We start from the raw sequence: 27,601 nt of genomic DNA, 5'->3' as shown, positions 1-27,601 counted from the left end.
GCAGGCTTTCTCTAGTTGCGGCGAGCAGGGGCTATTCTTCGTTGTGGTGTGCGGGCTTCTCATTGCAGTGGCTTCTCTTGCTGTGGAGCACGGGCTCTAGGCATGCGGGCTTCAGTAGTTGTGGCACCCAGGCTCAGTAGTTGTGGCTCGCGGGCTCTAGAGCGCAGGCTCAGTAGTTGTGGCGCACGGGCTTAGCTGCTCCGCGGCATGTGGGATCTTCCCTGACCAGGGCTCGAACCCGTGTCCCCTGCATTGGCAGGCAGATTCTTAACCACTGCGCCACCAGGGAAGTCCCAGGGAAGTCTTTCTGGAGGCTGCAGAGGCTCAGTTTTATGAGAGGAGTGTTGTGAAGGTAGATGAGGTGCAAGCCGAGTGACATTTCACAGTGGCTTTGAGGGGTGGTGATGGTGGCTGTATTACTCCTCATAGCAGTCGATTCCTTCAGTGGGTAAGATGTGTGTATGTCCATGTTTCTTGGAAAAAAGAAAAGCAGATGTTCCCTCAGTCACTAATAATGAACGAAATAATTGGTAGTAATGGTTGAAGGTTTAAGCTTAGTGTATGTTGTTACTAAAATACCTTGAAATTTCCTAATTTATCAACCTACATGAATCAAGATTTTTATAAATCTGAAGCAAAGAATTTACTAATATTTGCCGTAATAAGTTATGATTAATAATGTGGGCAGGTAACAAACTCAGTGTAAACACTTACTGAGCATGTTGTCAATAACAGAATTTGGAGTGATAATAGCAATGATTTAGATACAGTTTCCACCCTCAAGCACTGAATTTTAATTTTTTTCTAGTTGTTTTCCTCATTATAAAGGTGATATATTAATAATATATGTGTATATATATATATATATATATAATCCATACATAATTGTATGTGCCTAGAAAATAGGATAATCCTGGAAATTATCAAATCAGTACTGGTTACTGTTAAAGAGTGTGGGAGGAGGAGGGTAGATTTTTTTAAAATTTTACACATTTCTGTATTGTTTGAATTTCTTACATACATGTGTTAGTTTTTTCATATTTGGATACTTTTTAAAAGATAATACATGTTTATTGTAATTGGAAAGTATAGAAAACTGAAATGAAAAATTGTTCATAATTGTACCACCTAAAGAATGTCATTATTAACATTTTGGTGTATTCATCTTTCTTCTATGTATATTTTTTATATTGTTGGAATCAAATTATGTATGTAATTTTATCCTGCTTTATTTTGCTTAATGTTACAACATAATTATTTTCCCATTTATCTCCCAAATTCTATTTAACTGTTTTAATGGCCACATTGTATTTCACTATATGGATGAACAATAATTTAACCCTAATGCTTGGATACTCAGGTTATATCCAGTTTTTCACTCTTATAACATTCTGAACATTATCATGTGTAAAGCTTTTTCTGTGATTTGAATTATTTCCTTAGAACAGATTATAGAAATAGAATTACTGAGTCTGATTTGGACATTTTAAAGATATTTGTGGTAGGTAATAACATTGATTTTTAAATGTAGTATAGTAACAACATTTTTACATAGACCAAATAGTCCCATGGGTTATGGTTGTTAGGTTAAACTTTATTTTTCATTGTATTCTTTGTAACTGTATTTGGTTGTTAATATCTTCAGATTGTCTAATAATAGTCGACTATGCTGAGCACTTTGCTCAAGACTGAAACGCTAACGCTTTTTTTCCTCAGGACTTGGAGGGAGTGGATATCATCCTAGGTGTCTGCTCTAGTGGCCTTCTGGTTTACAAAGATAAGCTGAGAATTAACCGCTTTCCTTGGCCCAAAGTGCTGAAGATTTCTTACAAACGTAGCAGCTTTTTCATTAAGATTCGCCCTGGAGAGGTACAGAATTCGTGTTTCCCTTTCCTCCTGAATCAAACACAGACCATATCTAAAACATCTCTTCATTCCTGTTTTCCTTGTTATGTCATCTATGAGGTCTCTCTCTAGCTAACTATTTAGGTGTTGATATTTTGTTTCCTAATCAGTCCCGTGATGCTTCTTCTCTTCCTTCCTATTTGTTTTCTGGACAGTTCTCTTCATGTAGGTAAATGTACCATGGCCAAAAGTGAAATTTGGATAATAAACTTGTTCCTTGTTTACTCCAGGTAAAAGCTTGATGGAAAATATTTTTAAATTAAGTAGCATGAGACTTTTAAATTGTGGGGTTAAATTACTTATGTTTTATACCACCAGTCCCTTACCTTATATAATTATTTGTATAGGTAGGTTCTAGTAGTTACTGGGAATGTGTCCTAGGGTCAAGTTCTAGATTTTTAGTAGAGTTGGATGTTCAACTTTGTACCAGATAACTCAGTTACTAGTTGGTGATCAATTTTCAGAATATACTAATGCTGGCCAAATTTAACTTTTATATTAAAGAGCCATCATGGTATAGCAGAAAATTGTTCAAGTAGGAATTAAATTTAAAAAGAAAGTTCTAGTGCCTACTCTGCCACCTACTAAGTAAAAGACCCTGGATAAATCTAAAGTGTTCCTTACCATTCAAGGGGGATAATACCTGCTCTGTCAAGGTTGATTTGAAGATCAAATGAGATGACAGAGGTAAAAGCTCTGAACAGGAAAGCATCATACTAATGGAAAGAGGCTTTTTTGTGTATATATCACCATCTGCTGGTGAAAAATGGCTCATTATTTGAACATGGAAATACTGAATGTGCAGCCTTAAAATTTAGGATAAGGATTATCATTGAAGCATTTATTTATACCATAGTTATTTACCTGTGCCTAGCAAAAGTCAAAGAATTTCAAATCCAAGAGTCATTCAGTCAATAAATATTTATTGATGGCTTTCTTTGTGTGAGACACTATTCTAGGGGCTAGGAACAGTAAATATCAATAGAAGAGTCCATCCCTCAACAAGCTTTTTTTTTTTAACATCTTTATTGGAGTATAATTGCTTTACAATGGTGTGTTAGTTTCTGCTTTATAACAAAGTGAATCAGCTATACACATATACATATATCCCCATATCTCCTCCCTCTTGTGTCTCCCTCCCTCCCACCCTCCCTATCCCACCCCTCTACATGGTCACAAAGCATCGAGCCTATCTCCCTGTGCTATGCGGCTGCTTCCCACTAGCTATTTTACATTTGGTAGTATATATAAGTCCATGCCACTCTCTCACCTCGTCCCAGCTTACCCTTCCCCTTCCCTGTGTCCTCAAGTCCATTCCTCAACAGTCTTACAATTTAATGTGGGAAAGCAGAAAAGAAAAAAAAATATATATATATATGATAATGGGAAGTCTTTGGTTTCTTTAAACGTTAACTATATAATATATATAGTTATATATATTATATATAATATATACTAAAAATGCAAAATTCTTACTTAAGAAAGCAATAAAGTACAACAGTAGGATTTTGAGAAGTGTATATAGTATAGAAGTGTATATAGGATTTTGAGAAGTGAGTATAGTATTGTGACTACAACAGATGATTCAGAAGTAGCGTGGTGTAGTGGCAACCATGAAATTCTGGTTCTGCCACTTAATAGCTGTGAGACTAAGCAGGTGACTTCTCTGACCTCAGTTTCTTCATGTATAAAAATACAGATGATACTGTCTGATCATAGTGTTATTGGCAATAATAGGCACTAGAAGTAAATGTCAGTGTCCTTTCCATCTTATAAAGTATGCTTAAGGCAGAAAAAAAGAGGCAAGAGACTAGCAGGACAGTGTTTCCAGTAGCCCTGGCAGGATGTGGTTTACTTCAGTCAAAGAAGTATCTAGATAAACTAATGATCAATCAAAGAAAAAAAAAGGCATTTAATAATTCAATAATCTGGTTTGAGCCACAATCTTTAGTTCCTATTACTAAAAACGATTGCATAATAATATTCATTGATTGGAGGAATCATCTGCTATCCTATTCCCTGATTATTGAGTAGTCTAGTATCCTAAATGCAGACAGTAACTAAGGAAGAGCAGTGTCTGGACAATCAAAATGTGACTTAATTGTGTCTCAGAATAATATACAGTGTATATGTGTGTGTGTGTGTGTTTCTGAACAAAATAACATGTGTAAATGATATAAGATGCATTCCCTGGCTTCCTTGCTGTGGAAAAAACCACTCTCAGTGAGTAAATTTCTTTTGGTAAGTAGGAAAAAATTTCAGATGATATTTTATGTCCTTAGACTAGTAACTTTCTTTTTATTCACACTGATCTCTTCTGCAGCACCATATTTCTCTGGTCCTGTATCACTGTAGTTGAATAATACTTTATGTTCCGTGTTTGCTTGTGTATTTATAGCAAGAACAGTATGAAAGTACCATCGGATTCAAACTTCCCAGTTACCGAGCAGCTAAGAAATTATGGAAAGTCTGTGTAGAGCATCACACGTTTTTCAGGTATTGTCCTCACTTAAGTATTTTTCAAGGATAAATTATTTATGCATGCTTCTATTTTAAACCTGCTATTGAAATTTCCTTCTTTGCATGGCTGGCTGTCTTTTATTTAGCTCAGGTGAGATCATCTTAAGCAAGATAAAATGAGTCTAGTTCTCCTTCTTTGGGTTGAAAAACACTGTCTTAACATTCCCAGAGCACCTTTCTGTGTATGGTAGAAGGATGAGGGAAATGAGAAATAGGAACCTGTGTTTACTAGAGGCTCTGTGATTGCCCTAACTGGAGCTAAAACCAGTCCTGTCAGGAAGAGGTACCCTGACTTAGCTCCACATGGAATTTCTCTAAGGAGTGCTTAACTACCTTCTGTGGGGCTCTTATACTGGAAGGTTAAAGACGTGAAGCTGATGGTTATTTTGGTTCTAATCAACCCCAGAAAGGGAGCACAGAGAACTATCTTTGCAGCACAGTTGTATCAGATAGAAGACAGAAGAAAGTTTCATCTCCTTTGCTTTTCAAGAGGACATATAATTAACCCCTTGTGTTCATTTACCAAGCATTTTCTGTGTGCTTACCCTTTGTATAGGCACTGTACTAGGCATTGGGAATATATCACTAGATAGTTCTAGCCCCTGTCCTGATGGAACATAAAATCTAGCAGACAAATAATTACTTCTGTTGAAAGGAGAGCCAGCTAGTTGTCAGTTTGCCTTTTTAAGAAAATATCTCTATTATAGAAAATTGCATGTATAGCACAATGAAGAGAATAGTATAATGAACTCCTCTGGTCCCAAACTCCACCTTCAACAATTATCACCCCAAGGTCAATCTTGCTTTATCTATATCCCCACTCACTCCTTCCTACTACTTCTCAGATTATTTTGAAGCAAATCCTAGACTTCATGCCATGTTGTTCATAAATAAACTTGACTCTTTATGAATGACTCTCAAGAGAGAGAACCACGATAACTTTTTCTTCTATTTGTAATTTCATATCATACTTAGCACTAAAGAACACTGGACAGAAAGACAAGTCAGGGAAAATAACATTTCAGTTCTCATTTCAAATAAAACATGAGGCTACACCTTATATTTGATTAAAGAATCTTAATTATTGGCATTAAGATATTTCTTTATGTTTTCATCATCTTCTTTAAAACCAAGAAAATAGAGTTTTAAAAGAGGGTGAGGAAGAGTAAAAAGAGGGTTTTTTCCCTTTTCTTTTAATTGAAGTATAGTTGATTTACAATGTTGTGTTTGCTTCAGGTGTACACCAAAGTGATTCAGTTATACATATATATATTTTCAGATTCTTTTCCCTCATAAGTGATTACAAAATATTGAGTATAGTTCCCTGTACTATATAATAGGTCTTTGTTGTTATCTGTTTTATATACAGCAGTATGTATATGTTAATCTCAAACTCCTAATTTTTCCCTCCCCCCAAAAAAAGAGTTATTTTGAATGTTTAATATCTATGTATAGGTTTCAGCTGCAGCCAATGCATTTACTTGTAGGATAGCATATTTAAATCCATTGCATCAAAATAAGAGGATATATTAACATGTAATTCTTCATTACATAAAAGAAAGCATTTGCTGAATTAAACTACCCCAAAGAGAAAAAAATACTCTCTTTTTGGTAGTATTTGATGTAGCAATTTATGCATTTATTCAGCAAATATTTATTGAATGCCAGATTCATGCCAGGCACTATGCCCGAAGTGAAAACACAAAATGAATAAGTCATAGTCTTTATTCTTTACCCAAAGAGAGCTCACAGTCTCATAGTGGAGACCAGCACATAAACAGATTGTTTCAATTCAGTGTAGTAAATGCCATGACAAAAGAGAGCACAGGGTACTGCTTAGAAAGGATGGGGTTCCTAACTGAGTTGAAAATACACCAAATATCCTATTAAATAGGATTTAATAGGCATTGAATACCAGGCATTGAGTTTGGAGTGCATTTGACAAAATTATTATTCTAGGAGAGGGGAAAAGAGCTCTGGGCTTGAATTCTATGACTGCCCAACTTCTTAACAGCTATGACCTTAAGCAAGTAACCTTCTTTGAGGTTCAGTTTCTTTTATCTATAAAATGATGAAAATATTACAGGGGTATAGTGAAAATAGTACAGTGCTATAAAAGCATTTTGAAAACCATAAGACCCTACCTATAGAGATATAAGATTATATCATTAATATAAGCCACAAATAAATTATACATATTGTTTTGAGAAATGACAATTAAAATAATGATTGCTTGATTGGAAATTTGTCTTAGTAACTATAAGGAAGCTGTGAGAATTGTGAAACTTTTTAATACTTGATTTTGTCTTTAATCTCACAACCTCATTAGAGTGAGATGATGTATATAATATATGATTATCATGTTTTTCCCCCCAGACTGACATCTACAGACACCATTCCTAAAAGCAAATTTCTTGCCCTGGGATCCAAATTTCGATACAGTGGCCGAACTCAGGCTCAGACCAGGCAAGCTAGTGCTCTGATTGACAGGCCTGCCCCACACTTTGAGCGTACAGCAAGCAAACGGGCATCCCGAAGCCTTGATGGAGGTTTGTATTGAATATTAATGATTTCTTGTTATCCTAACTCTTTAGAGAGAGATAAAGGAAGAATGGTTATCAGATGTGGTCGGGTACATTCAAACTAAGTGCAGTTATCTATAAGAGAATCAAATTAAAGAGTCTCAGTGATAAAACGAAATGGATCTCACTAATTGTCGAATTTAGTGGAATCATCTTAAGAAAAGGAGAACAGAGGTTCAGAGAGAGTAGTAACTAGATCAAGGTCCCACTGCTGGGAAGTGGTGGATTGAACACCACTAGAATTGGAATTAGAATTCAGAATCTCTACCACAGGGTGACACCTAATGTAGTATACTGAACTAAACCCCTCTTGAACATTTTTAAATAGTTATTTTTCAAGTAGAAAAGAGGGAAGAGGTCTGCGTCACTAGCGCAATCACTGAAAAAGTTTAGATCATTTGTCATGTGTCAATTATAGACCAAAAAAACAATCCTATTACTGGAGTGTCCAAATTTTGTTTAAATAAAAGAGGGAGGAAATAAATAAGTTTCATAATTGTATATACTGACAGAAGATCTGTTTCAGTTTTTCTAAGTTTAGTCTCAAGGATTTGAGAGCATTAGCATTACTGAAATGACGTAAAAAGCCACAATCAGTTCTTTTTTTTTTTTGGCCCTGCCACGTGGCTTGCAGGATCTTAGTTCCCCTACCGGGGATTGAACCCGGGCGCCAGCAGTGAAAGCACCGAGTCCTAACCGGATCACCAGGGGATTCCCAAGCCATATTCAGTTCTTTATGCAGCTAGAAAGAGGTGGCAAATAAATAAAAGTTCAGAAGGCAGTAACCAAAATAGAGTATTGCTGATTGCAGCTCTATACTATCTATTGTAAAAGCAAGGTGCATGTTACAGTAGTTACAGGCTTCGGTTCTGGAGTCGGACCTGGTTCCAATCTCAACCACTGCATTTATGATCTATCTTCTTGGGTGAGTTACTTACTCAGTGTCTCAGTTTTCTCATTCATAAAATGGGTATGATGATAATATAATATTACCTCAAAGAATTTTCATGAGAAAATAAATGAGATGATATGCTTGGCACAATGGCTGGCACTTAATGTGACCCCAAAATATTAGCTGTTATTAAAATATTGTTAATATTCTAGCCGCAGCATTATTATTTTGTTTTGTATCATCCAGAACTATGCTGCTGTATTCTGGTTTGTTGCATTATGGGAGCATATATCAGAAATACCTAGCTCACTTTAAAGGGATCAGGAATGGGTCAGCCACACTTGGAAAAGAAATCACCTAAGCAGTAGAACTTTTGTGCTTCCGTACCACGAGTCATGCTTCTTTCTTTCTGATGTTTCTCTACAAGGCAGATTGTAGGCTTTGTTTATTTACTCTTCATCACAACACTAGGAATTAAGCTCAGAGATTAAATAACTTTTCTTAAGATATGATAGCTGGTGGATTGGAGTATAGGTTGGTTTAACTCCAAAATCCATGTTCTGCCAGATCCATACTTATTTACTGATTTGTTCAACTATTTTAAACTTCTGTGTGTCAGGTATTGTTCTAGTTATTGGGGATACAGCTGTGAACATACAGACATGGTTCTGCCCTCATGGGGCTTACATTCTATGGGTAGAAACAGAAATAAAATGAAACAAGTTCAGGTAGTGATAAGTGCTATAAAGAAAATAAAACACTAATGGGATGGAGAGTGTCTGTGGATGGGGAGATTGGGGAGCTGTTTCAAATTGAGTGGTCCACTCTAAATTTAGAAGGTTCCTCTGAGGAGCTTCATTTGAACTGAAACCTGAATTATGAGAAGGAGCCAGCCATCCCCGAATTTAGGGGGATAAACATTCTTGAAAAGGGAGTATCAAGTACAAAGACCTGTAGGTAGATGTGAGTTTGGCATGCGTCTAGATCAGTGCTGTCCCATAGATCTTTCCATGCTGATGAAAATTTTCTATTTTGTGATGTCTAGTTTGGTAGCCAGTAGCCATATGTGGCCATATGAACTTGAAATGTGACTGTGAAACTGAGGAACTCAATTTTAACTAAACCTAAATAGTCACACATGGCTAGTACAAAGATCTACTCCACTACAGGGGTAGTAAAGGAGAAGCTTGGTGAAGTCTGTTGCAGGATCTGAGTGAGAGATGACAACAGCTTGGACTTGAGTATTGGCGTTAAAGACAGTGAAAACTGGTCAGGGATACAATACAGAAGTAGCGCTGACAGAATTACTGGTAAATTAAGTGTTGGAGATGGTAAGGAAAAGAAAATCAAGGTTTATTCCTAGGCTTGATCATTTACTACAATGGGAAAGTCTGAGAGAGGAGCAGAGTTTGGGGATGTAGGAAATCAAGACTTCTCTTTTGGACATGTTAAGTTTGAGGTATGATCACTCAATCCTCATATCTGCCATATTCATATAACAACCTCAGGCATCGCTTTCTTGTCCGGTAAATCACCCTACCTCCAGTTTATCTTTGTTTTGGGGAGTTATTATTCTTATTATTTTATCCCCATTTTTCAGTGAGAAAACTAAGGCTGGAAAGTTTAAGCAATCTGTTCAAGATCTCACAGCTAGTAAGTTCCAAAGCTTGAACAAAAACTCACGTCTGTCTGATACCATATGGCTTCTTCCACTAAATGAAATTTCATTGTTATATAGATACTATGCCTGATGTAGCTTTTCTTTCTAATAGCAAAAATAACCAACAATTCAAGGGTTAGTGAGCTTTGGTACTTTGAACAAATTAGAAATTATTTATTTATTTTCTAACATCTTTATTGGAGTATAACTGCTTCACAATGGTGTGTTAGTTTCTGCTGTATAACAAAGTGAATCAGCTGTACATATACATATATCCCCATATCTCCTCCCTCTTGCGTCTCCCCCCCACCCTCCCTAATGCACACCTCTAGGTGGTCACACAGCACCGAGCTGATCTACCTGTGCTATGCGGCTGCTTCCCACTAGCTATCTATTTTACGTTTGGTAGTGTATATGTGTCCCTGCTACTCTCTCACTTCATCCCAGCTTACCCTTCCCCCTCCCCGTGTCCTCAAGTCCATTCTTTACGTCTCTGTCTGTATTCCTGTCCTACCCCTATGTTCTTCAGAACTGTTTTTTCTTTTTTAGATACCATATATATGTGTTAGCATACGGTATTTGTTTTTCTCTTTCTGACTTACTTCACTCTGTATGACAGACTCTAGGTCCATCCACCTCACTACAAATAACTCAATTTCGTTTCTTTTTATGGCTGAGGAAAGCTTTACTTATAAAGATGCTTCTGTTACTTGTAGAAATAACATGTTGACTGTCTCTATTTTTCTAGCTGTAGAAACCTCACAGTTCAATTCAAGATTTTTTTTTTTTTTTTTTTTTTTTGCGGTATGCAGGCCTCTCACTGTTGTGGCCTCTCCCGCTGTAGAGCACAGGCTCCGGACGCGCAGGCTCAGCGGCCATGGCTCACGGGCCCAGCCGCTCAGCGGCATGTGGGATCTTCCCGGACCGGGGCACGAACCCGTGTCCCCTGCATCGGCAGGCGGACTCTCAACCACTGCGCCACCAGGGAAGCCCTCAATTCAAGATTTTAAAAAACCTTGATGTCTCTGTCTAATTGACTAATATTGGCCAGTTATATTAAATTATACACTGTGTTCCTGGCGGGAAATCTCCAAAAATTTGTCTTCAAATGTTGTAGCAATGTTTGAGTTTCCAAAACTAAAGCACGTAAAACAATTCTAAAGGGAGACAGTCAGAGCTTTGGTGGCTTTACCGTTAGTATCACAGAGTTTTGGGAGCTTAGAAAAAGTTTTTGTTTTTTTCTTTTTTTAAGGTTTGTGGCAACCCTTCGTGGAGCTAGTCTATTGGCGCCATTTTCCCAACAGCATTTGCTTACTTAGTGTCTGTGTCACATTTTTTTTTAAATTTAATTTAATTTTTTTATACAGTAGGTCCTTATTAGTCATCAGTTTTATACACATCGGTGTACACATGTCAATCCCAATTGCTGAATTCATCCCACCACGACCCCCACCCCCCCGCACCTTTCCCCCCTTGGTGTCCATACGTTTGTTCTCTACATCCGTGTCTCTATTTCTGCCCTGCAAACCGGTTCATCTGTACCATTTTTCTAGGTTCTACATATATGCATTAATATACGATATTTGTTTTTCTCCTTCTGACTTACTTCACTCTGTATGACAGTCTCTAGATCCATCCATGTCTCTACAAATGACCCAATTTCATTCCTTTTTGTGGCTGAGTAATATTCCATTGTATATATGTACCACATCTTTTTTTTTTTTTTTTATGCGGTACGCGGTCCTCTCACTGTTGTGGCCTCTCCCGTTGTGGAGCGCAGGCCCAGCGGCCATGGCTCACAGGCCCAGCTGCTCCGCGGCATGTGGGATCCTCCCAGACTGGAGCACAAACCCATGTCCCTTGCATCGGCAGGTGGACTCTCAACCACTGCGCCACCAGGGAAGCCCCTACCACATCTTCTTTATCCATTCGTCTGTCAATGGGAATTTAGGTTGCTTCCATGACCTGGCGATTGTAAATAGTGCTGCAATGAACAGTGGGGTGCATGTGTCTTTTTGAATTATGGTTTTCTCTGGGTATATGCCCAGTAGTGGGATTTCTGGATCATATGGTAATTCTATTTTTAGTTCTTTAAGGAACCTCCATAGTGGCTGTATCAATTTACATTCCCACCAACAGTGCAAGAGGGTTCCCTTTTCTCCACACTCTCTCCAGCATTTGTTGTTTGTAGATTTTCTGATGATGCCCATTCTAACTGGTGTGAGGTGATACCTCATTGTACTTTTGATTTGTATTTCTCTAATAATTAGAGATGTTGAGCAGCTTTTCATGTGCTTCTTGGCCATCTGTATGTCTTCTTTGGAGAAATGTCTATTTAGGTCTTCTGCACATTTTTGGATTGGGTTGTTTGTTTTTTTAATATTGAGCTGCATGAGCTGTTTATATATTTTTGAGATTAATCCTTTGTCCGTTGATTCGTTTGCAAATATTTTCTCCTGTTCTGAGGGCTGTCTTTTCGTCTTGTTTATGGTTTCCTTTGCTGTGCAAAAGCTTTTAAGTTTCATTATGTCCCATTTGTTTATTTTTGTTTTTATTTCCATTACTCTAGGAGGTGGATCAAAAACGACCTTGCTGTGATTTATGTCAGAGAGTGTTCTTCCTATGTTTTCCTCTAAGAATTTTATAGTGCCCGGTCTTACATTTAGGTCTCTAATTAATCCATTTTGAGTTTCTCTTTGTGTATGGTGTTAGGGAGTGTTCTAATTTCATTCTTTTACATGTAGCTGTCCAGTTTTCCCAGCACCACTTATTGAAGAGACTGTCTTTTCTCCACTGTATAGCCTTGCCTCCTTTGTCATAGATTAGTTGACCATAGGTGCATGGGTTTATCTCTGGGCTTTCTATCCTATTCCATTGATCTGTGTTTCTGTTTTTATGCCAGTACCGTATTGTCTTGATTACTGTAGCTTTATAGTATAGTCTGAAGTGAGGGAGTCTGATTCCTCCAGCTTCGTTTTTTCCCCTCAAGACTGCTTGGGCTATTTGGGGTCTTTTGTGTCTCCATACAAATTTTAAGATTTTTTGTTCTAGTTCCATAAAAAATGCTATTGGTAATTTGATAGGGATTGCATTGAATCTGTAGGGTGCTTTGGGTAGTATAGTCATTTTCACAATATTGATTCTTCCAATCCAAGAATGTGGTATATCTCTCCATCTGTTGGTATCATCTTTAATTTCTTTCATCTGTGTCTTACAGTTTTCTGCATACAGGTCTTTTTGTCTCCCTAGGTAGGTTTATTCCTAGGTATTTTATTCATTTCGTTGCAATGGTAAATGGGAGTGTTTCCTTAATTTCTCTTTCAGATTTTTCAACATTAGTGTATAGGAATGCAAGAGATTTCTGTGCATTAATTTTGTATCCTGCAACTTTACCAAATTCATTGATTAGCTCTAGTAGTTTTCTGCTGGCATCTTTAGGATTCTCTATGTATAGTATCATATCATCTGCAAACAGTGACAGTTTTACTTCTTCTCTTCCAATTTGTATTCCTTTTATTTCTCTTTCTTCTCTGATTGCCGTGGCTAGGACCTCCAAAACTATGTTGAATAATAGTGGTGAGAGTGGACATCCTTGTCTTGTTCCTGATCTTAAAGGAAATGCTTTCAGTTTTTCACCATTGAGAATGATATTTGCTGTGGGTTTGTTGTATATGGCCTTTTTTATGTTGAGGTAGGTTCCCTTTATGCCCACTTTCTGGAGAGTTTTTTATTGTAAATGGGTGTGGAATTTTGTCCAAAGCTTTTTCTGCATCTATTGAGATGACCATATGGTTTTTATTTTTCAATTTGTTACTATGGTGTATCACATTGATTGATTTGCATATAGAATCCTTGCATCCCTGAGATAAATCCCACTTGATCATGGTGTGTGATCCTTTTAATGTGTTGTTGGATTCTGTTTGCTAGTATTTTGTTGAGGATTTTTGCATTTATATTCATCAGTGATATTGGTCTGTAATTTTCTTTTTTTGTAGTATCTTTGGTTTTGGTATTAGGGTGATGGTGGCCTCATAGAATGAGTTTGGGAGTGTTCCTTCACAATTTTTTGGAAGAGTCTGAGAAGGATGGGTGTTAGCTCTTCTCTAAATGTTTGATAGAATTCACCTGTGAAGCTATCTGGTCCTGGACTTTTGTTTGTTGGAAGATTTTTAATCACAGTTTCAATTTCATTACTTGTGATTGGTCTGTTCATACTTTCTATTTCTTCCTGGTTCAGTCTGGGAAGGTTATGCCTTTCTAAGAATTTGTCCATTTCTTCCAGGTTGTCCATTTTATTGGCATAGAGTTGCTTGTAGTAGTCTCTTAGGATGCTTTGTATTTCTGCGGTGTCTGTTGTAACTTCTCCTTTTTCACTTCTGATTTTATTGATTTGAGTCCTCTCCCTCTTTTTCTTGATGAGTCTGGCTAATGGTTTATCAATTTTGTTTATCTTCTGAAAGAAGCAGCTTTTAGTTTTATTGATCTTTGCTATTGTTTTCTTTGTTTCTATTTCATTTGTTCCTTCAGGTGTAAGGTTAGATTATTTATTTGAGATTTTTCTTGTTTCTTGAGGTAGGCTTGTATAGCTATAAACTTCCTTCTTAGAACTGCTTTTGCTGCATCCCATAGGTTTTGGATCGTCGTGTTTTCATTGTCATTTGTCTCTAGGAATTTTTTGATTTCCTCTTTGATTTCTTCAGTGATCTCTTGGTTATTTAGCAAAGTATTGTTTAGCCTCAAATGTGTTTGTGTTATTTACGTTTTTTTCCCAGTAATTCATTTCTAATCTCACAGCATTGTGGTCAGAAAAGATGCTTGATATGATTTCAATTTTCTTCAATTTACTGAGGCTTGATTTGTGACCCAAGATGTGGTCTATCCTGGAGAATGTTCCGTGCACACCTGAGAAGAAAGTGTAATCTGTTTTTGGATGGAATGTCCTATAAATATCAATTAAATCTATCTAGTCTATTGTATCATTTAAAGCTTCTGTTTCCCTATTGATTTTCATTTTGGATGATCTGTCTATTGGTGTAAGTGAGGTGTTTAAGTCCCCCACTATTATTGTGTTACTGTCGATTTCCTCTTTTATAGCTGTTAGCAGTTGCCTTTTGTATTGAGGTGCTCCTGTGTTGGGTGCATATATATTTATAATTGTTATATCTTCTTCTTGGATTGATCCCCTGATCATTATGTAGTGTCCTTCCTTGTCTCTTGTAACATTCTTTATTTTAAAGTCTATTTTATCTGATATGAGTATTGCTACTCCAGCTTTCTTTTGATTTCCATTTGCATGGAATATCTTTATCCATCCCCTCACTTTCAGTCTGAATGTGTCCCTAGGTCTGAAGTGGGTCTCTTATAGACAGCATATATATGGGTCTTGTGTTTGTATCCATTCAGCAAGCCTGTGTCTTTTGGTTGGAGCATTTAATCCATTCATGTTTAAGGTAATTATCGATATGTATGACCATTTTCTTAATTGTTTTGGGTTTGTTTTTGTAGGTCCTTTTCTTCTCTCGTGTTTCCCACTTAGAGAAGATCCTTTAGCATTTGTTGTAGAGCTGGTTTGGTGGTGCTGAATTCTCTTAGCTTTTGCTTGTCTGTAAAGCATTTGATTTCTCCATCGAATCTGAATGAGATCCTTGCCAGGTAGAGTAATCTTGGTTGTAGGTTCTTCCCTTTCATCACTTTAAGTATATCATGCCACTCCCTTCTGGCTTGTAGAGTTTCTGTTGAGAAATCAGCTGTTAATCGTATGGGAGTTCCTGTGTATGCTATTTGTCATTTTTCCCCTGCTGCTTTTAATAATTTTTCTTTGTCTTTAATATTTACCAATTTGATTACTGTGTGTCTCGGTGTGTTTCTCCTTGGGTTTATCCTGTATGGGACTCTCTGCACTTCCTGGACTTGGGTGGCTATTTCCTTTCCCAAGTTAGGGACGTTTTCAACTATAATCTCTTGAAATATTTTCTGGTACTTTCTCTCTCTTCTCCTTCTGGGACCCCTATAATGTGAATATTGTTGCATTTAATGTTGTCCCAGAGGTCTCTTAGGCTGTCTTCATTTCTTTTCATTCTTTTTTCTTTATTCTGTTCCGCAGCAGTGAATTCCACCATTCTTTCTTCCAGGTCATTTATGTGTTCTTCTGCCTCAGTTATTCTGCTATTGATTCCTTCTAGTGTAGTGTTCTTTTCAGTTATTGTATTGTTCATCTCTGTTTGTTTGTTCTTTAATTCTTCTAGGTCTTTGTTAAACATTTCTTGCATCTTCTCGATCTTTGCCTCCATTCTTTTTCCAAGGTCCTGGATCATATTCACTATCATTCTTCTGAATTCTTTTTCTGGAATGTTGCCTATCTCCACTTCATTTAGTTGTTTCTCTGGGGTTTTATCTTGTTCCTTCATCTGGAACATAGCCCTCTGCCTTTTCATCTTGTCTATCTTTCTGTGAATGTGGTTTTTGTTCCACAGGCTGCAGGATTGTAGTTCTTCTTGCTTCTGCTGTCTGCCCTCTCAGAAAAAGAATTTTGAAATAATTTATTCCAGCCATCTTATTTTATAGAAGTAGAGTGTGAAGCTTAAAAAAGTAATTTGTCCAAAGTTAACCTGGTTTTGTACTGCAAATTTAAGACAGAATTCACATTTTCTGATATCCAGATCAATCCCTTTTTCCTTGATTTATTCCATGATGCCTTCTTCCTATCTCTACAGTTTGAAAACTTTTTAAAGATGCATGATCTTAAGTGGTGTTGGTCTTGATAATTACCACAGTACTTGCTGCATTGTAAGTGCTTAACAAATAAATTTTGAAAATAAGATGATTATTTTTCTTATTTAGTTGAATGTGAGCACAATTTTTATGTTCCACACTTCCTATGTGATATTTTAAGTGCATTAGAATTTCCTGTTACAACTCTTGTCCCTCTGTTTAATTTCTCTGCTCGGAAGAAAAGTACTTAAAAAAAAAAATCTTCACTCAAATCCTGGTGACTAATGAAGCTGAGTACCTTTCCATAGTTTATAGGCTATTTGCATATAATTATTTCTGAAGTGCCTATTCGGATCTTTTGCTCATATTTTTATTGAGTTGTCTGTCTTATTAATGTGTAGGGGTTCTTTATATATTCTTGTCTCACTCCCAGTCTTAGGGAGAAAGCATCAGTATTTCATCATTAAATGTGATGTTTGCTTTGGGTTTTATGTAGCTACCTCTTATCAGATAAGGAAATATCTAAGAGTTTTTATCATGAATGAATGGTGACTTTTACCAAGTGTTTTCACTTCATTGGTGGATATAATATGATTTTCTCCTTTTTTGAAAAAAAATTTAACTATTTATTTTTGGCCGTGTTGGGTCTTTGTTGCTTCGTGCAGGCTTTCTCTAGTTGCCGCAAGCAGGAGCTACTCTTTGTTGCGGTGCATGGGCTTCTCATTGTGGTTGCTTCTCTTGTTGCAGAGCATGGGCTCTAGGCACGCGGGCTTCAGTAGTTTTGACACGTGGGCTCACGTTGTGGCTTGCGGGCTCTAGAGTGCAGGCTCAATAGTTGTGGCGCATGGGCTTAGTTGCTCCGTGGCATGTGGGATCTTCCCGGACCACGGCTCGAACCTGTGGCCCCTGCATTGGCAGGCGGATTCTTAACCACTGTGCCACCAGGGAAGTCCTATTTTTCTCCTTTCTTATGTTACGTGGTGGATTACATGGATTGACTTTCCATTGTTAAGCCTTCTTGGCATTCATGAAGTAGACTCAATTTGATCATAATATACTTTTCTTATGTCATTTTAGGCTTTTTGCAATGATTTTCATGAGAGAGAAAGGCCTGTAATTTTCCTTTCTTGTAATGTTGTCAGGTTTTAATATCAAGTTTATGCTGGCCTCATTAAATAAATTTGAGAAGGATTCCCTCTTTTTCTGTTCTCTGGAAGAGTTTTATGTAAGATTGGTATTATTTCTTCCTTAATGTTTGGAAGAATTCACCTATAAAGCCAGTTGATTCTAAAGATCCCTTTGTGAGAGGGTTCTTTACTTACAGAGTCAACGCCTTTATTAGAAAGGACTATTAAGATGTTCTAGTTCTTGGTAATTGTGTTTTTCTAGGAAATGTCCATTCCATCTAAAATTTCAAATTTATTGCCATAAAATTGTGTATCTTTTTAATATCTATAAGATCTCTAGTACTTTTATGTTCCTGATATTGGTAATTTGTGAACCTACTGCCCCCCCTTTTCTTTTTAAGAGTCTTGCTACAGATCTATTAATTTTATTACTCTTTCCAAAGAACCAACTTTTGGTTTTGTTTTCTTCATATACATATATATATATAATTTTTTTTTTTTATTTTGCGGTACGCGGACCTCTCACGGTCGCGGCCTCTCCCATTGCAGAGCACAGGCTCCGGACGCGCAGGCTCAGCGGCCATGGCTCAGGGGCCCAGCCGCTCCGCGGCACGTGGGATCCTCCCGGACCGGGGCTCAAACCCGTGTCCCCTGCATCAGCAGGCGGACTCTCAACCACTGCGCCACCAGGGAAGCCCTCTTCTTATATATTTTTAATTTAATTTATGCCAGCTAGTATCTTTATTATTTTCCTTTTCCTTTTATTGAACTGTTCTTTTTCTAATTTCTTAAAAGGATACCCATTGATGTTTCTTTTTTTTTTTTTTTTTTTTTTTGTGGTACGCGGGCCTCTCACTGTTGTGGCCTCTCCCGTTGTGGAGCACAGGCTCCGGACGCGCAGGCTCAGCGGCCATGACTCACGGGCCCAGCCGCTCCGCGGCATGTGGGATCTTCCCGGACCAGGGCACGAACCCGTGTCCCCTACATCGGCAGGCAGACTCTCAACCACTGCACCACCGGGGAAGACCCCCATTGATGTTTCTTATTTCTTAACAACCTGACCTTAGAATTCAAGCGATTTGCCTAAGGTCACATAGTTAGTCAGTGACAGAGCTAGAAGTAGAATCTAGAACTGTTCTCCCAGTGCTGCGTTTTTTTATTCTTCACCATGATGACTTCTTTTTTTGTAGAAGAAGGAGAATGAAAGATGTCACTAGTCAGTATTCATTGAGCACTTAGTATGTTCCAGACACTGTTCTAAACATTTTACATATATTATCTTTTAATCATCTGAGTTGCATATAAACTGAGTAGGACAAATCTTTTGTAGTTCTGTTTTTAAGTGTCTTTTTTTTTTCTCTGTGTGCTGTCTTCTCAGTATAAGAACTGGAAACATTTCTATGGAAGCTGTTTTTCCCTCCTTTTCCTAGATCCTTTTCCATTCTTCTTAAAAGAGAGACTTTCCCCTATTAGTTCTCCCTCTTTTATTTTTTTTTAATGAATATAGTCCTCTAAGCTAGAGATGGTGTATTAGGGAAACTTTAATAAGAAATGCTTTATAAGGGGCCTCATTTTAATGACCATTCCCTTTCTCTTTTCTATCTGGTGCTCAAAGCATCTGCTTCACCAGCTGAAGAACTAAAACTGGTTCCAATCCTAGTTCATACGATAAGGGGGAAGTCACAAGGATAAGCTAATAATGACGGCAGGGATTTTTCAGTTTATATTTTTGTTGCACTTTTTGCTTTTCAAACCATTTCCATATATTCCTCTTTGGTACCAACAACCTAGCAGACAAGAAACATTTAGGAATTCTTGTTTTACTCATGAGGAAACTGGGGTACAAGAAAAGTTATATAACTTCCTAGGATCACACAACCAAGCTGTTCATCCATCCAGTGAGTAGTGGTTGCAGTGATTCTTGCCAGGGGAATACATCCATATCATCTTTGGAGCTTTAAAACAAAACAAATACCTAGGCCTCACTCTTACATACCACATCTGTCTGTGGTGGAACTGAGCATCAGCTGGGTTTTTTGTTTGTTTTTCAAGATCCGTAGATGATTCATGTGGGCCCTCTGATAATGGGATCACTGATCCACTGCATACCCATTGTACCTATACCGTACTAGCAGAAATTGTGCTAGTAAGTAACAGAGCTAGAACTAGAATTTAAGACTCCTTTTACACAATGTGATGGTTTTGAGTTTTACACTTCTCTGCTCTAATAAATAACTAAGTTTCTGTTGTTGTCAGATAAGAGCAACATAATACTGGAGTTAATTGGTCCACAAGATGATCACAACCAGCATTCTTCCTTGCCTAGACCTTCAATAATGGGAAATAATTGAATTTTTAAAGTTAAGTGTTCTCTATCTATGTATCAAAATCTTTTAATAGTTAACAAATGAATTCATAAAACTGAAAAACCAAAACATCTTAAAAAGTAACCATTACCTCCAACACTGAATATACTAAAAAGCATTGAATTATATAGTCTAAATGGGTGTGTTTTATGGCTCAATAGAGCTGTTTAAAAAGACAAGAACCAGTCAACTACCATGATTCTCTGGGGTGATCCATAGTTTTTATAGCCTTCTAATGGAGAAAAGGAAAGAAATTTGCCTCTCTCCATAGCTGCTAGGTGATATGTTTCACTTGAACTGCATTTCAATGTGTGCATTATTAGTTTTTGCCCAACATACTCTTGAAATAATATTAACCCATAAAAAATACAAAGGCTTAGGTATGACATTAAAAGTTATTATATGTAGGATTTATAAAGTGATTTTATATCCACTGAGTATACCAACCATCCTGTAGAGTTCATATCTTCCACATTTTACAAATGATGCAACTTTCTGCCTCTGTTTCTAACTGCCGGTTTCTACACCTATACCTACTTTCCCACATATAGTACAGATTTCCAGGGCTAGAAATGCTGAAGACTTAAATTATTTGGCTCTGCAATATTAGTACTGGATTAAAACCAAATGCAAGTGGCAAAATAACACATGGTGAAAGCATGGGCTATGTTTCTATGATGCCAGGCAGAAACGAATTAATTCTTTGAGAGGAGGTGTGAATACACATGTATAATGATACTTTAACACAACTGTGAGCAAAATATTTTGTCACATTCCCCTGTGTTGTTAGATTTGGTCTGCCATCTGCCATTCTTGCGCTGACTGGCTTAGAGCACTCATGAGTAGCAGGGACTTGCAAGAGGCTACAGAGTGTTCATTGAAAGATAAGGTAGATCCTCGAGGGGGATGGGGGGCAGAAGGATTGGGAGTTTGGGATTAGCAGATACAGTCTAGTATATATAGGATGGATAAACAACAAAGTCCTACTGTATAGCATAGGGAACTATATTCAATATCCTGTGATAAACCATAATGGAAAATAATATGAAAAAGAATATATATATGGCTGAATCACTTTGCTATACAGCAGAAATTAACACAACATTGTAAATAAACTATACTTCAATAAAATATTTTAAAAAAGAAAAAAAAAGGAAAGATAAAGTAGATCCTTGTGTTTCTGTTGCTTTTCCTGTGTATCCTCTGAGGAGTTATTTCTTTCATTGGACATCATTACAGAATGTCAAGCATTTTTTTCTTGGTGTTGTGTATATGAAGTAGTTGTGAATTTCAATTTTTAATCTGTTCTGATTCATGGAATTCCTTTGTATGACCTAATTTTTACTGCTTATACATATAAATTTATCAGGAAAAGTTAAGTTCAGAATACTCAGTTTAAGAAGGCAGGAAAAGAATCAACATTGTAAAAATGACTATACTATCCAAAGCAATCTACAGATTCAGTGCAATCCTTATCAAACTACCACTGGCATTTTTCACAGAACTAGAACAAAAAATTTCACAATTTGTATGGAAAGACAAAAGACCCAGAATAGCCAAAGCAATCTTGAGAAAGAAAAACGGAGCTGGAGGAATCAGGCTCCCTGACTTCAGACTATAGTACAAAGCTACAGTAATCAAGACAGTATGGTACTGGCACAGAAACAGAAATATAGATCAATGGAACAGGATAGAAAGCCCAGAGATAAAGCCACACACATATGGTCACCTTTTCTTTGATAAAGGAGGCAAGAATATACAGTGGAGAAAAGACAGCCTCTTCAATAAGTAGTGCTGGAAAAACCGGACAGCTACATGTAAAAGAATGAAATTAGAATGCTCCCTAACACCATACACAGAAATAAACTCAAAATGGATTAAAGACCTAAATGTAAGGGCAGACACTATAAAACTCTTAGAGGAAAACATAGGCAGAACCCTCTATGACATAAATCACAGCAAGATCCTTTTTGACCCACCTGCTAGAGAAATGGAAATAAAAACAAAAATAAACAAATGGGACATAATGAAACTTAAAAGCTTTTGCACAGCAAAGGAAACCATAAACAAGACGAAAAGACAACCCTCAGAATGGGAGAAAATATTTACAAATGAAGCAACTGACAAAGGATTAATCTCCAAAATTTACAAGCAGCTCATGCAGCTCAGTATCAAAAAAACAAACAACCCAATCCAAAAATGTGCAGAAGACCTAAATAGACATTTCTCCAAAGAAGATACAGATTGCCAACAAACACAGGAAAGAATGCTCAACATCATTAATCATTAGAGAAATGCAAATCAAAACTACAATGAGATATCATCTCACACCAGTCAGAATGGGCATCATCAAAAAATCTAGAAACAATAAATGCTGGAGAGGGTGTGAAGAAAAGGGAACCCCCTTGCACTGTTGGTGGGAATGTAAATTGATAAGCCACTATGGAGAACAGTATGGAGGTTCCTTAAAAAACTAAAAATAGAACTACCAAACGACCCAGCAATCCCACTACTGGGCATATACCCTGAGAAAACCATAATTCAAAAAGAGTCATGTACTACAATGTTCATTGCAGCTCTATTTACAATAGCCAGGACATGGAAGCAACCTAAGTGTCCATCGACAGATGAATGGATAAAGAAGATGTGGCACATATATACAATAGAATATTACTCGGCCATAAAAAGAAATGAAGTTGAGTTATTTGTAGTGAGGTGGATGGACCTAGAGTCTGTCATACAGAGTGAAGTCAGTCAGAAAGAGAAAAACAAATACCGTAAGCTAACACATATATATGGAATCTAAAAAAAAAAAAAAATGGTCATGAAGAACCTAGGGGCAAGACAGGAATAAAGACGCAGACCTACTAGAGAATGGACTTGAGGATACGGGGAGGGAGGGGGAAGGGTAAGCTGGGACAAAGTGAGAGAATGGCATGGACATATATACACTACCAAACGTAAAATAGATAGCTGGTGGGAAGCAGCCGCATAGCACAGGTAGATCAGCTCGGTGCTTTGTGACCACCTAGAGGGGTGGGATAGGGAGGGTGGAAGGGAGGGAGACGCAAGAGGGAAGAGATATGGGGATATATGTATATGTATAACTGACTCACTTTGTTATAAAGCAGAAACTAATACACCATTGTAAAGCAATTATACTCCAATAAAGATGTTAAAAAAAAAAAGGCAGGAAAGTGTGTAATAAAAATCATAAAGATTTCCATGTAAGATAATTAAAATTTAAAAGTCTCAGCACATGAAGGATAATGATCTGTTATCAGAAATATTAAATCATGTGGAAACACACTACATACCTAGACTTTGCCAGGTAAGTGAGGTCTTACTACGAAGTATGTGGATGTTTTCTTTTAGTTCCTGAAAGAATGAAGATAAAAATCATAAAAAGGGTATGAGTGATTGTTTTTAAGTGAGTGATCTGAAACTTAGATGCCCAGTAATCCAAACCAAAACAACTCTTAACTCTGTGAAAAGATAAAGCTTTTGTCATAAGCTTATATTGTATATTCCCTCTAAAACAGTCTGTATAGTCTATATACAGTCTTTGCCCTAAATCAGGGTTTCTTAACCTAGCAACCTTGTCCTGTACACACTAGAGCCAGTACCCCCTCCTACTTCACTCCTCAGTTGTGACAACCAAAAATGTCTCCAGACATTGCCAGATGTTCTCTGCGGTGTCAAAATCACCCCTGGTTTAGAACTGCTGCCCTAAATATATTAGAGAATAGGAACAATAATGCAAATTGATAAGACTCTGGAAGAGGATAGGGTAGAACTCAAAGGGTTGTTTTGGTTTTTTTAAGGACTAAAGGCCAAAGGTTTTGAATTTTATTTCATTTTTTTAATTAATATTTTTGGAGTATAGTTGATTACAATGTTGTGTTAGTTTCTGCTGTGTAGCAAAGTGAATCAATTTTACATAATCATATATCCACTCTTTTTTAGATTCTTTTCCCATATAGGTCATTATAGAGTATTGAGTAAAGTTCCCTGTGCTATCCAGTAGGTTCTTATTAGTTATCTGTTTTATATGTAGTAGTGTGTATATGCCAATCCTAATCTCCCAATTTATCCCTCCCCATCCCTTTCCTCCTTGGTAACCATAAATTTGTTTTCTACATTTGTGACTCAATTTCTGTTTTGTAAATAAGTTCATTTGTACCATTTTTTTAGATTCCACATATAAGTTATATCCTATGATATTTGTCTTTCTCTGTTTGACTTCACTCAGTACAACAATCACTAGGTCCATTGATGTTGCTGCAAATGGCATTATTTTGTTCTTTTTTATGGCCGAGTAATATTCCACTGTATATATGTACCACATCTTCTTTATCTGTTCATCCGTCAATGGACACTTAGGTTGCCTCCATGTCCTGGCTATTGTAAATAGTGCTGCAGTGAACATTGGGGTGCATGTGTCTTTTCAAATTATGGTTTTCTCCAGATATATGCCCAGGAGTGGGATTGTTGGATCATATGGTAGCTCTATTTTTAGTTTTTTAAGGAACCTCCATACTGTTCTGTATGTTACTGGCTGTACCAATTTACATTGCCACCAACAGTGTAGGAGGGTTCCCTTTTCTCTACACCCTTTCCAACATTTATTGTTTGTAGTGTTTTTTTTTTTTTTTTTTTGCGGTACGCGGGCCTCTCACTGTTGTGACTTCTCCCCTTGCGGAGCACAGGCTCCAGATGCGCGGGCTCAGCTGCTCCGTGGTATGTGGGATCTTCCCGGACCAGGGCACGAACCCGCGTCTCCTGCATCGGCAGGCGGACTCTCAACCACTGCGCCACCAGGAAAGCCCTGTAGATTTTTTTGATGATGGCCGTTCTGACCAGTGTGAGGTAATACCTCATTGTAGTTTTTTTTTGTTTGTTTGTTTGTTTTGTGGTACACGGGCCTCTCACTGTTGTGGCCTCTCCCGTTGCGGAGCACAGGCTCCGGACGCGCAGGCTCAGCGGCCATAGCTCACGGGCCCAGCCGCTCCGCGGCATGTGGGATCTTCCCGGACCGGGGCATGAACCCGCGTCCCCTGCATCGGAAGGCGGACTCTCAACCACTGCGCCACCAGGGAAGCCCGGGTTGTTTGGGGTTTTTTTGATATTGAGCTGCATGAACTTTTATATATTTTAGAAATTAATCCCTCGTCAGTCACTTTGTTTGCAAATATTTTCTCGCATTCTGTGGGTTGTCTTTTCATTTTGTTTATAGTTTCCTTTGCTGTGCAAAAGCTTTTAAGTTTCATTACGTCCCATTTGTTTATTTTTGTTTTTATTTTCATTAGGAGGTGGATCAAAAAAGATCTTGTTGCAATTTATGTCAGAGAGTGTTCTGCAAATGGATTAAATGCCCCAACCAAAGGACATAGAATGGCTGAATGGATTGAATTTTATTTTTTAATCAAACAATTAAAAAGGAAAGTGTCTGATTCAAAGATTTGCCCTTAAGCTTAAAGAAGCATCAAAATATGTACATGTCTTATAAGAAGATTCCTTTATCAAGCTATTTTGTAATCATTCTGAGGAGGCTTAGCAGAAGAAATCAGACTTAATCCTTTTTCCTAGAATATATTTTTAGGTTCCTGAAACCACCTATAAATAAATGGATCTTTATTTCAAAAGGCCTTCATAGAAGAAATCAGACTTAATTAACCCATTTTTTCCTTCATAGACTACCTTGCAGGTTCTTGAAACTAATAGATTACAAGGTTAAACAATCTTGCCAACTTTTTAATAAAATGAGTTTTCCATTTTTTTTTTCATATATTTCTGTGTCCACGTCCACCCACCTCCCACCTCCTGTCCCACCCTTTATGGAACATTATCGTCAGGACATTTTAGCTTTTCTGTTAGGGTAATTTTAGCTTTCTTATTGCCATTATTGCCATCAGTTACCTGCCAGAGCACTAATAATTTATTTTTTACCTTCTGTATGGTAGCCCACTGGACACTGTACCACTCGTATGTGTCCTGGAGTCACAGTTATTTCACCTGGTGGCTGTGAAGTAGTACAGTGACTCTTGCCTTCACTTATCCTTCACTTGTGCCTTTTTCACGTAGCAGCAGCCGTTGATTCAGCAGACCGAAGTCCTCGGCCCACCTCTGCACCGGCCATTGCTCAGAGTCAGGCCGCAGAAGGCAGCGTCCCAGGTGCACCTGTTAAAAAAGCAGTGGTTTCTAAAACACCGAAGGAAACAGTGCAGGTTGAAGTGAAAAAGGAAGAAGTCCCACCTGAGCAACCTGAGCCAGAGCTCACAGAAGTGTGGAAGGTATGTCATAAGCCCAGATGTCTAGCTAATTCACTTTTTGGTTCAGAGGTGTTGACTCCTTGACCAGGAAGATTCTCAAAGCACTGTTTTTTGTCGGATCCTAACAAAGTTATTTCTTCCTCACTCTTTCGGAAAGAAGATATCTCCCATTAACCTGTAAAATATTTTCATAGAATTATGTCATGAAGTAGTTGTAAGCTATCCCAGTTTTCTGGTGACCTACAGCTTTACCCAACTTAAATCTTAAAAAATGAGTCTGTAAAACACACCAGAACTGTGATCATCTGTTTTTAAAAATAATTTTTACTCATCCAGAAGGAATTTCCACATTCCTTTTTAAGAGTAAGCTCTGCTAGTATGAGTAAAATATAATTTGATTTCCTAAAATGGATATATGTGTAACATACCCAAAGAATATCCAGATATTATATAAAGCACATCTATATGGTTGTTCAAATCTTAAGAAACTTTACAAAAAGGGGAAGATCCATTATGTAGGGGAGGTTATGCTACTGGGTTGTTTACAGTTCTGAGTTGATTGTACCCACAGTCACGGAACTTTGTTGAAACATCACCAATTTAATTAGTAGATTTCCCAGGAGTAACAGTATCTGGACTGATCTTTTATATGTTGATAAGCTTTTTAAAATACATTTAAACAGTGATGGAGTTGAGCTGTCAGTTCAGATTTATTGAAGTAAATACGAGTCTCACTGTTGACAACAGGAATTAATAGAAGCAGTCTTTATAAGAAAAATTACATTTTTATATGTCTGTTAAGGAGTTTAAAACCATATAAGACCTTGGTAAGTGCTCTCCCCTTGGCAGATGGATTAATCCTGTTCTTTTGGAGCCAGTTCAATATCTAGTTTACCTATGGAGCAGTGGCCAATCTGGCTCTGTTTTGACTGTATTAAAAAAAAAAAAACTATTCAATATGACATATAGTTTTTATGGTCCTTTTAGACCAACTTGAATCCAGAGTGAATGGTAGGTGTTTGCATTTTTGTATCTAGCCAAATGTGCATGACATTGACCACCAGGTTCAGTATCAACAATGCCTTTTTAATGTTAGACTACTTCAGTTTTTAATGTTAGGGTAGCTCACCTGGCACTTTTGACTGTCCTTCCATTTGTGATACTAACTGAAAAGTGTTAGATTACTGGAATTGGCAAGGGAATCTTTTTGGTGGCTAAGATTCTTTTGGCTTTCTGCTAACTTATTTGTTCTTTTGCCTGTGTGACAGACATAAGTATCTTCAAGAATAGGTTCCCTTTGCTCTTGGGACCTCAGCAGAGTGGAGAGATCACTTCCTGTTATATGCTCACCATTTAAGTGCCAGTTGGGGATCTTCTTGCCAGTTAATTCTATATAAATAAATTTTGAGATACTTGTATTGAGATCAGACTGAAAGCCACCTCTGATAACCTTCTGTTACTGTAATAGTAGTGACGGAGTTAAGGGTGACTCTGAGTTGATTTTATTTGTAGCAGTTAGAAAATAATTATGGAATTTGCCTGAAGCTGTATTTACTATATAAAGTA

The 27,601-nt window shown here is 37.4% G+C and overlaps 1 protein-coding gene across 9 annotated transcripts in view; it reads left to right on the top strand.

The window, feature by feature from the left end:
- EPB41 (erythrocyte membrane protein band 4.1) overlaps positions 1-27,601 on the top strand; it is a gene marked incomplete at its 5' end in the record, with an annotated part of 199,219 nt that overhangs the window by 115,037 nt on the left and 56,581 nt on the right. For 8 of the 9 annotated variants that reach the window (XM_082670196.1, XM_082670195.1, XM_082670194.1 and 5 more), the window contains 4 exons: positions 1,717-1,869; positions 4,304-4,401; positions 6,802-6,974; positions 25,848-26,056. In XM_082670196.1, coding sequence (XP_082526322.1) covers positions 1,717-1,869; positions 4,304-4,401; positions 6,802-6,974; positions 25,848-26,056 — 633 coding nt within the window. The remainder of the gene's footprint in view (positions 1-1,716; positions 1,870-4,303; positions 4,402-6,801; positions 6,975-25,847; positions 26,057-27,601) is intronic. The other variant, XM_082670202.1, reaches the window with a different exon arrangement.

This window comes from Grampus griseus (assembly GCF_964374135.1).
Source record: "Grampus griseus genome assembly, chromosome: 1".
In the NCBI taxonomy this organism is placed as follows: domain Eukaryota; kingdom Metazoa; phylum Chordata; class Mammalia; order Artiodactyla; family Delphinidae; genus Grampus; species Grampus griseus.
Note: the sequence above shows the minus strand (reverse complement) of the source record. Positions and strands in the feature narration are given on the sequence as shown.